General features: G+C 37.6%; 1 protein-coding gene across 4 annotated transcripts in view; it reads right to left on the bottom strand.

Moving 5' to 3' along the window:
- Window positions 1-11,322, bottom strand: part of CC2D2B (coiled-coil and C2 domain containing 2B) — a 106,596-nt gene that overhangs the window by 91,098 nt on the left and 4,176 nt on the right. For 3 of the 4 annotated variants that reach the window (XM_047702018.1, XM_047702016.1, XM_047702017.1), the window contains 4 exons: window positions 9,216-9,267; window positions 5,439-5,515; window positions 5,016-5,081; window positions 2,898-2,981 (listed from right to left, as the gene is read on the bottom strand). In XM_047702018.1, the coding sequence (XP_047557974.1) occupies window positions 2,898-2,981; window positions 5,016-5,081; window positions 5,439-5,515; window positions 9,216-9,267 (279 nt within the window). Of the gene's footprint in view, window positions 1-2,897; window positions 2,982-5,015; window positions 5,082-5,438; window positions 5,516-9,215; window positions 9,268-11,136; window positions 11,202-11,322 lie in introns of all 4 variants that reach the window. The other variant, XM_047702015.1, reaches the window with a different exon arrangement.

Here is an 11,322-nt window from a genome sequence, read left to right as displayed (position 1 = left end):
TTTATTTGTGACCAAACAAGTCTCTTTTAAAAACCTTACCCTGTTCAATTGGCCTATATTTTTAGCCTTAGACAAACTATGATTTTAACCACTATAAGTCCCATCTGACCAACTATTCCTTATTTAATCTAAGGCTAGCTGCTCTTCCAGATCTCCTTCCTGGTCTTTACCATGCAGCTCACAGCAGAGCAGTGTCTGTGCTGTTAGGTGTCATGTGATAGGGAGTATGAGGTCAGAAGGCATCCACCCAACTTTCCATTCATAACTCTAGATGGACACCTGAGCATGGTGTGGTTAGTGTGGTTAAAAAGAGATATTACCCTCCCCGCCCACCCCCGCCCTGGCCATGTCACAGGAACATGTCTTGCTAATTGCGGTATGATAAGTAGAACTGTCAGAAAATAACCCTGGACCTCACTCTGGGCTGCCCAGACAACATATTTGGGATCAGGACTCCCCTTTCTCCCTGCAGAAAAAAACTCAGTCTCCCAAATGGTGGCTCTCTTCTCCATGATGAGGACAGTAGTTTCCTATGGACCTCAAAGTCACCAGGTACAGGGCAATGGCTTTTCAAGACAGTGCCTCTAAACAACCCACATCTAAACCTGACTTACTAAAGCCCAAAGAGCCTATTTGCCTCACTGACCTAATTTCTCTCATGCCTGCCCTCTGGGAAGGAAAAGCAGCCATAATCACAGTACCTGACCCTGGTATTTGTTGGATGGACCGTCTCGTCTCTTGTTTTCCCAGAAAAACTCATTCCTTAACCCATACTGTGAGACTCCGGGAGGTCACGTGACTTGGCAGAGCATGCACATGTTTGAAACTCACTTATTCAATATTCATTGGAATATTCAATGAGTGCCTAATATGTTTCAGGAAGAAAATAAACAAATAGATATAGAAATATATGCTCAGGAGCGCCCGGGTGGCTCAGTGGGTTAAGCCTCTGCCTTCAGCTCAGGTCATGATCTCAGGGTCCTGGGATCGAGCCCCACATTGGGCTCTCTGCTCAGCAGGGAGCCTGCTTCCCCCACCTTCTACCTACCTCTCTGCCTACTTCTGATCTCTGTCTGTCAAATAAATAAATAAATAAATAAATAAATAAATAAATAAATGCATGCTCAGTGGTGATAAGTGTGTTTAAGAAAAAAAAAAAAAAACCTCAACGAGATAGGAGGATAGAAAATACCAGGCTAGGTGGGTAGGGGCTACTATTGTAGATAGGGTTGTCAGATACAGTATCTTAAATTATCTAAAATGATGAATCATTTGAACAGAGACCCAAATGTAATGAGAGAAAGATAGCATGAGGATAAAGGAAGAGCTTTCTAGACAAATAAAAGGTACAAAGTCCTTTGCATGTTGTGAGGAATAGGAAGGAGGCCAATCTGGCTAGAGTTGGGTAGGAGAAGGGCAAAGAGGTAAAAAATGAGGTCAGATAGGTACCAAGTGGGACAGGATATACAGGCTTTGGAGGACTTTAGCTTTTGTTTGTTTTTTGTTGTTTTTTGTTTTTTTGTGAGATAGGAAACCGTTAGAAGGTGTAAGCAAAAGAATGGTATGTCTTAGATTTTAACAGGAGCACTCTGACCACTGTATGACATGGAAAAGAGATTGTTGGGGCACTAGTGAGATGCTAGGGAGACACTGGCAATGATCCAGATGAGAGGTTATGGCGGCTTAGACTAGGGTTATACCAGTGGAAGTGGTGAAAAGTGGGTCAGATTCTGGCATACTTTGAAGGTAGAACCAACAGGATTTGTGACGAATTGAATATGAGGTCTGTTAGTAAAAGAGGATCCAAAGATGACATCAGGGTTTAGATGAGCAACTGGAAAAATGGAATTGCCATTTACAAATATGATTCTATTCATACGAATGTCTGTGTATGTGGAAGTCTGGGCATAAGCACTGAGAAAGGTGTGAAAAGTGAGAGTGGTTTATCTCAGCGCAGTGGGATTTGATGTGATTTTTAGTTTCTTCATATGGTTTTCTGCATTTTAAGAAATAATATACATACTTTCTTCAAACTTTTAAAAGATAAAGTTGTTTTTATTGTAGAAAACCCAGCAAGAACAAAGAAGGAATGAAAGGACTGAACAGGTTGCAAAGAAAAGGGGATAGAAGGGACTGGGAAGCAAACTGGAATGGAAATGGGTGTCTAAGAGGGACTCAGGAGGCCTGAGGGGTTAGGCAATGCTGAGCTGCATCAGAAGATACTGGGTAGAATTCCGGGGGATAGTAGTACTGGGGAAGGGACCAAGGAAACTGCAGAGACTAAAGGCAGAGGTGGAACTGGAGAAAGTGTAGAGGAATAGCAGCAGACAGGGAGAGCAGAGGGATGGACAGTCAGGAGATGGGAAAGACCCATGAGACCGACTAGTACAGGTGGAGAGGGCCACCAGGGAATAACAGGGGGTGAGGAGCTTGGGAGGCATGGGAAGAATTGCTAGAAATTAGAAGGGTCTGGGATCAGACTAGGAGGGATGAAGAATGAGGCATCTATGGAGAGTAATGGAGACGACAGAGAACAAAGGGGGGCACTTGGAGAGGACAGGAGCAACAAAAGAAAAAGAAAACACAGGCTTCGGAGCTGACGTTTCACCCTCATCCCTGAGCTTCCTCACCTTTAAAGTAGACATTATAATAACGCCTGCCTCACACGATTACTATGAGGACTGGATGATGTTATCCATATTAAAATTTAGTGTAACACTGTGCATCCAGTAAGTACTCAATAACTGTTTGGAATTATTTTTTTTAACAGATTGTTAATTCAAAGAAGAGTTGGCTCAAATAATAAAAATTTCATCTCCTAACCAAGTATTTCATTCTATGCCTTTAATAAAGGGCTAATTTGCCTGAGACAGGAGAAGAAGGGGAACAAATCCAACCTGCTCTGAACAGCGGCCCACAGCTGAGCCTTCTTCACCGCTCGGCATGAAAAACCAAAGCCCTTCGTCCAGCGAGACTTCTATCTGTGGATTAAACAACGGTCAACCAGTATTCAGGGTGGAAAAGAGTATTTTTTCTGCTAATACACGCAAGAAATATTTTTCTATGATATGGTAAACAGTAATGGTCATCTTATTCATGAGCAAGGAGCAGCAAGAGTCTGTTTGGTTCATTACATTTTTGGGGGTTTTGTTTTGAAGTTTCTGGTAACTACAGTAAGAAACAGAATGCAGTAGAGCCCAAATGTTCTGCCTCCCAAACTGTCTTGTCACTCTAGCCAGAGTACTAAGAGTATTACTTTACAGTTTGATCAAAATGGGGGCTCAGGGCAAATTCTTCTTTTCTCTCCCTGCTTTTGGATGCTCTCATATATGTGTGCACTCACATACAAGTACCATCCAGCCCACCTACAGTCTTCTGTGGTTATAGACAGTTAAAAGTATTAAAAGGTACATATTCCTACTTATAAATTTGCTGATAAATAAGTTTTTGCTTTTCAGTACTGTCAAGTCTGAATCTTTTAAATGTAAATCACTTACCACTTCTTTCTCACATACATATTAAAATGAACTGTTTTTAGGGAGATTTGGGAAGTAATTAATTCCATAATAAAAAAGTAAACTCCAGTTACTAGAAGTCAAAGAATTTTAAAATATATAAAATACAAAGCTTATCTTATATCCTGTCTGTATCTACAATTCAGCTGTCACATTAACTTTAATAGTTATTCACCCTGCAACAATGCTGCATATCAAAATTATCAATATACCTTACTTCCCTTCATCTCTGCTCATCGAAAAACCACTTGCTAAATTCCTCAACTTCCTGAGCAGATATCTAGCAGCTGGTATGTAGAGTCTTAGAAGCCAATTTCTCTTCTTTTTCACCTCTTTTCTTGACACTCAATGGACTGACTCTGACAAGCTTCCAATTTTTTATTATTCAGTTACATAAATCCAATTTAGGCAAACTTTTATTTGAATGAATAGCATGTATACACATCTTTTTTTTTTTTTAGTCCGCTTTTACTTTTAAATTTAATTAAAATAATTCTTACTAAGCACCCAAGAAGGACACTGTGGGAGAAACAAAGAGGACTTTAAAAAAATTCCTTGCAGGGCACCTGGGTGGCTCAGTCGTTAACCATTTGCTTTTAGAGCAGGTCATGATCCCAGGGTCCTGGGATGGAGTCCTGCATCAGTTTTCCTGCTGGTAGGAAGCCTGCTTCTCCCTCTCCCACTCCTCCTGCTTATGTTCCCTCTCTCACTGTGTTTCTTTTCTGTCAAATAAATAAAATCTTTTTAAAAAATTCCTTGCATTTTAAAATTTGTGGAGTTAGTCTCACTGCTTATGGCAGAAACGACTAGTTGTCTATTATGGTCTCCCCCCTCCCCGTCTCTAATAACAGAATCTACTTTTGGGGGGGCTACCTAAATATTTTCCCTGCATTCCTTTAGGGGAAGTAATGTGTGCAGCTTGCAGGTCTTACCCTATATGAGATCAATCTGCAACCCTCTGGCTCTTTCCTTCTTTCCCTGTGGCCAGCAAATAAAGGCACTGAAGCTTTGCCACTGGACTCTGAGATAGAAACCATCTGCTAAAGATGGCAGAGCTCTCCTAGCAGTTTACCTACCTGTTAACAACTAGAGAGAAATAAAACTTTGATCCTAATTTTACTTGGAATCTTTGGGCTAAAGGTGCTTAACAACTTTTACCCTAAATAAGCTAGTTCCCCTAAAACAGAGGAATTGTTTTGTCATTTCAAGTTTCAAATATGTGATTACACATTGAATTATAAAACAAAAACTGTAAGTTTTCACCTACAGTATTTTATTATAATATTTTTAGGACAAAAATAATGTCAGGTAGGAATAAAGAATGCTGTAAATTGGTATGAGGAATCTTTGTGGAGTGACAATAATGGCTTATAGTGTTGATTGCATCACTCTGTAAATTTACTAAAAATCGTTAAATCATACACTTAAAATGAGTGATATTTTGCTATACAAAGTATAACTCAATAACGCTGTTCTAAAAAGTATAAAAAAATTATTTACCTTAGGCCATTGATACATCTTCTCATCAAGGAGTAGCTGAGGTGAGGATTTTTCACCTTGATTAATCTGAAACATAACATAAGTAAATGGTATGGAAAATTTAATCTTCACAAACGTAGACATAATTGTGCTCATAAGTCTTTTATCCAAAATGGATAAAAAAATCAAGATTTTTCAATGCTTTTCTTTTAACAAGTACATACATGTTTTCCCTTGAGATGTCATATACAGTTACCATGACTAATTCAACTTTTCTTAGCTTTAGGTTTGAGGGGAAAAAAGCATGGAAAAGACAAAGCATTTGGGATTTAAGGAGCTATATTAAGGCTGAATTTTCACTCTTTTCTGACAAAGAAAAGTTTATTATGATATATATTGTAGTAAATAGTAAATATGAAAACAGGAAAGAAAAAGAAGCATTACCTTAGCATTTTTTAGCTTCTCTCTTACTTTGCCTCTCAATGTTTCTATTATGTTTTGATTTTCTTCTGCATCTAAATCTATCAAGAAGTCAACATAATAAAGAGTTCATGACACTTTCTTATAATAAAACAGCAACAGTAGAAAAAAGTGCTTATTAAATAGGTAAACTGCATGTATTTCTAAAGATCATGACAATTACAAAGACCGGGTCATTGTCCTATGTGAGCTTAGAACCTAAGACCAAAGGCTGTTATCCCTTCCCTCTTTTCCATTTTGGACTAAATAGTCAGGACTGAAACTTGCTTCTTAAGATCTCCTACTATTAATGTATTCATATCAATATGACTCTTTATCTTGATTAACAGTTTTCTTATGTAATTGGCTGCTCCCATATTGGGGGCATAGATATTTACAATTGTTAGATCATCTTGGTGGATAGTCCCTTTAAGAATGATGTAGTGTCCTTCTGTATCTCTGACTATAGTCTTTAGTTTAAAATCTAATTTATCTGATATGAGAATCGCTACCCCGGCCTTCTTTTGAGGCCCATTGGCATGAAAGATGCTTCTCCAACTCTTCACTTCCGGTCTGGGTGTATCTTTAGGTTCAAAATGGGTCTCTTGTAGACAACACATGGATGGGTCCTGTCGTTTTATCCAATCTGCAACCCTGTGCCGTTTTATGGGCACATTTAGGTCATTCACATTGAGGTTGATTATTGATAGATACGTTTTTATTGATATCATGTTACCTTTGAAGTCTTTCTTTCTGTAGATTGTCTCTATATTTCTGTTCAATGCTATTCTTAGGATTTTTCCTCTTTTATAGAACCCCCCTTAATATTTCCTGCAGTGTTGGCTTGGTGGTTGCATAGTCTTTTAAGCCTTGCTGGTCTTGGAAATTCTTTATCTCTCCATCCATTTTGAATGTCAGTCTTGCTGGATAAAGTATTCTTGGCTGCATGTTCTTCTCATTTAGTGCCCTGAATATATCTTGCCAGCCCTTTCTGGCTTGCCAGATCTCTGTGGACAGGTCTGACGTTATTCTGATGGGCTTTCCTCTGTAAGTAAGGAGCCTCTTTGTCCTAGCGGCTTTCAAGAGATTATATCTACAATTATGATTCCTCAATTTGACTATCAGGTGCCTTGATGTTTTTTTGGAATCTATAATCTTGGGTGGAGACCGTTCGGCCTCTAGTACATGAACACTGGGTCCATTCGAGAGATTGGGAAAATTTTCATGAAGAACTTGTTCCACTATATCTTCTAGACTTCTTTCTTTCTCCTCCCCTTCAGGGATTCCAATAATTCTGACATTGGAACGTTTCATGGCATCATTTATTTCCCTGATTCTGTTTTCGTGGCTTCTAAGCTGTTTCTTCCAGGCTTCCTCCTGATCCTTTCTCTCTATCTGTTTGTCCTCCAGATCACTAATTCTATCTTCTGTCTCAGTTACCCTAGCTTTAAGAGAATTTAGATTAGATTGGAACTCATTGAGAGCATTGTGAATCTCAGCCCTGGTAGCTTTTAGCTCTGCCCTAACATTGTGAACATCATCTCTGGTCACTTTCAGTTCGGCCCTAATCAATTCCGTTTGGTCATCCATGGCTTTCTCCAACCTAGCTATTGCCTGGATAACTGTTTTTTTTATATAGATAATTTTTAACCTACTTACCATCACAGTGAGCTGTCCAGTACATCAAATTCCATAATAACCTTCTAACCTGAACTTTTTGATACATACACCTGTGTTTTTCTTTCGCATTTCTATTTTTTTTTTCTTCACGATTTGGTTTTTTTTTTTTAATTTTATTTTTTATAAACATATATTTTTATCCCCAGGGGTACAGGTCTGTGAATCGCCAGGTTTATATACCGCATTTCTATTTTTTAAATTTCTTTTTTTTAATTTTAGTTTAGTTTAGTCTAGTTTATTCCTTTTTTATTTTTATTTTCTAATATTCATATAGAGTTAAACTTCAAAGTAATCCCCTTTCCCCAATCAATACTACCCCTATAAGTAAACCAATTTTTAATCCCCCTTTATCTTAGGAAAGTTGAGTCCTTTAACAAAGATATCAAGATACATCCAGGAAGAATCAAAACAACCTTCCTCGCCCACACTGAGAATTTATAACCACTCTCCCATCTTTTTCTTCTACTAGTGTTTCTGTGTTTTTGTGTTTGTCCTGATAGTATATAAATCTTACACTTGGGGTTCTTTTTGACGAGGTTCTTCCTTTATTTGCTTATATATATATATATTTTTTTCTCTTGTCATATACTTTTATCGGTCTTTTTGTTTGTCTGTTTTTGTTTGTATACTTCATAAATCTTACCCTGGGGCCCATTTGGGCTGAAACTTCTCTTTTATCTTCCCTTTCTTTCCGTCTCTCTCTCTCTTTTTTCTTTTTCTTTTCTTTTTTCTCTCATTTGGGTGGGGAATCCTGATTGCTCAGAAGTGTTCCAGGGTGCACCTTGACTGCACCACAGTCGATACATCCAGCTACATCTGTTCAGTCATCTCTCACCAAAATGACTAGGAGGAGGAATGTCCAACAGAAGAAAAATACAGAGGATGGACCTTCTGCAACAGAGCTAACGGCTATCAACATAGACAATATGTCGGAAAGAGAATTCAGGCTAACAATTATCCAGGCAATAGCTAGGCTGAAGAAAGCCATGGATGACCAAATGAAACTTGCTTCTTTTTGGGACTTTCTCCCCTACCTTCTATATTCTTAGCTATTGGAGAGTCCTTCTTTGTAGTCATTCAAAAAAGAAAAAAAAAAAAGAAAGAAAAAAGCAAGCTCCGATAAGCATGAGAACAGTCACATTCTATGTAGACTGTTCTGTAGAGTATACAAATAACAAAGCTGGGTTACTTCAATATGATTAAACTGAAGAGAAAGGGATCTGAAAGGAAGAGAGAGAAGTGTCCACGTACCCATTTTAACTACTTATGTCAGTTCTGAAAAGTCAGTACAACACTGCCAAGCCCTACTTCTGCCAGCTCTTAAAGGATATGAAACATGAGTATAAAGAAGGTTCCAGGTAGTGTGTGCACTCTAAACCACGTGTTATTTTCTGCTCATTCACCAGACAATCCACCAGATAGGACTGAGAAAGATAAGGGTTGTGCAGTCCTATGTACAGTAGAAAATGGAGAGCCTATTGGTTATTCTGCCTTGCATTTTTCTTTTTCTTCTCCTTTGAGTACTCAAAAGGTTGCATAGAGGCTAATGGAAATAAAGGATAAGTATAAAGCTAAATCACTATAGGTAATGAGAATCCTCTTTCTTAACTGCAGTATTCCTTGGTAAGTTTAAAAATTACTAGTTGGTTTGTTTATACTCTATTCCCAGAATTTAGAATAGGCAGATGTCACAAAGTAGGGTCTCAGTACATATTTGGTGGATGAATGAACCAGGCTTTGACCATATTTATATATGTTTTTCCATATATATGAGATCTGGAGCTTCCTGAAGCAGGTTTTGTATCTATGCATGTTTGTGGACTAACATAGTCTCAGGCATTAGTGACTTCTCCATGTTCGCAGAAAGGAAGAGAAAACAAAATTTGGTTTTATTACATGTGTTGACTTTACTATGTATTTTCTTATGCCCATCTTGTATTATCTAGGAAGTTTAGTTTCTGTTTGAACTCATTTCTTAAGAAACTTGTGTTCCCACTTGAAACCCTATAATAGGATTAGTCATTTACATCTTTAAAAAACAGAAATCAGCAGTATCAGAGTTGTGGTATACTTATTGAGAACCTTTTCGGAGATGCTTGTCTACATTTTCTTCTGCACTGTTATCTTCTGACATCTGTAAAAAAGTTGGGGGGGGGCAGGTTACCTTACATCTTTTTGTTTTGGCATCGAACATCTTTTCGTATGTTCATCAGCCCTTTGAGTCATCACCTCTTAAAATGCCAATTCATGTCCTCTGCCTATTTTCTTAAATTTCACCTTTTTATCAATTGGTATGAGCTCTTTAAATACATTGGATTTTTTTTTTAAGATTATTTATTTATTTATTTATTTGACAGACAGAGATCACAACTAGGCAGAGAAGCAGGCAGAGTGAGAGAGAGAGAGGAGGAAGCAGGCTCCCCACCCAGCAGAGAGCCTAATGCAGAGCTCAATCCCAGGACCCTGGGATCATGACCTGAGCCGAAGGCAGGGGCTATAACCCACGGAGCCACCCAGGTGCCCCAATACAGTGGATTTTTAATTTTTTTTTTAAAGATTTTATTTATTTGACAGAGAGAGATCACAAGTAGACGGAGAGGCAGGCAGAGAGAGAGAGAGAGAGAGGGAAGCAGGCACCCCGCTGAGCAGAGAGCCCGATGCGGGACTCGATCCCAGGACCCTGAGATCATGACCTGAGCCGAAGGCAGCAGCTTAATCCACTGAGCCACCCAGGCGCCCCTGGATTTTTAATTTTTAAATGAAGAAATTTCTCTCTGTAATATCAAAAAGGACCTTTGATTGATAAAATCCAATGGTTAGTTGTTAGTGTTCATATATTACTAACTTTACATATCTTTTAGGAGGGCCAAATAAGACCAGACGTATGAAAATACTTTGAAATTCAACACTCTATCCATGTTAGCTATTTACTTGATTACTCTGTAGCATCTGGTAATGTTGGGCACCTTTATTTTCTGAAAACTTTCTATATCATTGCTCTCTACTCTCTGGCCACTTAATCAATGGTCACACTTCTCTTCATAGTTTACATACAGCCACATTCCAAGGCTTTGGAGAGTGGATGTATTCCCAGGGCTTCCCAAATCTGTCTCTAACCTTGACTGCTATCCTGAATACCATACTTCTAGCTGTCTGCTGGTATTTCTGATTGAATATCCTACCATTATTTAAAAAACTCCATATGTTCAAACTTCCTTTTAAGTTTTTCAAGCCTCACTATTCTGAAATTGAACCATACTAGCAATGTTAAGTCCGTTTTTAGAACAATATAGACTATGAGTTTATCATTTTAAGTTTAAATACAATAGCAGAAGACTCCTTAAATAACAACTAAAATAAAAGACATTTCATAATAAGAGCCTAGTCTACAGACTTCCTGAAAGAACTTCAAAATCCGCTAGTGTTTCCTGTATCACACTTAAGCACTATTGAATAAGATCAACATAAACTAAGACATTCAATATCTTCCTCAAGACAATTAAGAATACGTAATTCCATTCTGGACTCAGGGACAATAAGTGATTGATAGAGATCTCCCTTTAATTTCTAATAATTTCACCCAGCATTCCCAGGATTCTGCACATTTCTTCATAACTTCCCACCCCCATCTAGAAGACAGGGATAAAATATGAATCTTAACAGGAGTTACTCTAAAGGAAATGTAGATATTAGCCTTATATATGTTTTATTCACTCACTAAAAAAAGAAAAACTTTTTTTTTTTGAGCAAAGCAGAAAATGGACTGTTGGCTGAGAGAAGAGTTGAATGAACTAATATTTACATAAGGGAATAAATAAATAAATAACCAACCTCTAATACTATGGCATAACTAACACATCAAAGAGTAGAATTCATTCTTAAGCTTATTATTTTTTTAATATGTGAACTATATGATTTGAATATAGAACCAAACATAGCACATTGTTCAGGATTATCTTACATTTATAATTCAAGGTCCTTATAATCTCCATTAATACCTTACCTTTTTTTTCATATCTTCCTTTCTCTTTGAGATCTTTTCCATGATGATTCTTTCATTTCCACTTTCTAAATAAATAAGAAATAGCCTTAAGGATGATATATTACTGAAAGTATGATGTGATACTTAACATATGCTACTTAAATTTAAGTATGCTACTTAAATTTTTTAATTTAACTAGAAACTAAA

The sequence above is a fragment of the Lutra lutra genome, chromosome 14, assembly GCF_902655055.1.
Source record: "Lutra lutra chromosome 14, mLutLut1.2, whole genome shotgun sequence".
NCBI lineage: Eukaryota > Metazoa > Chordata > Mammalia > Carnivora > Mustelidae > Lutra > Lutra lutra.
Note: the sequence above shows the minus strand (reverse complement) of the source record. Positions and strands in the feature narration are given on the sequence as shown.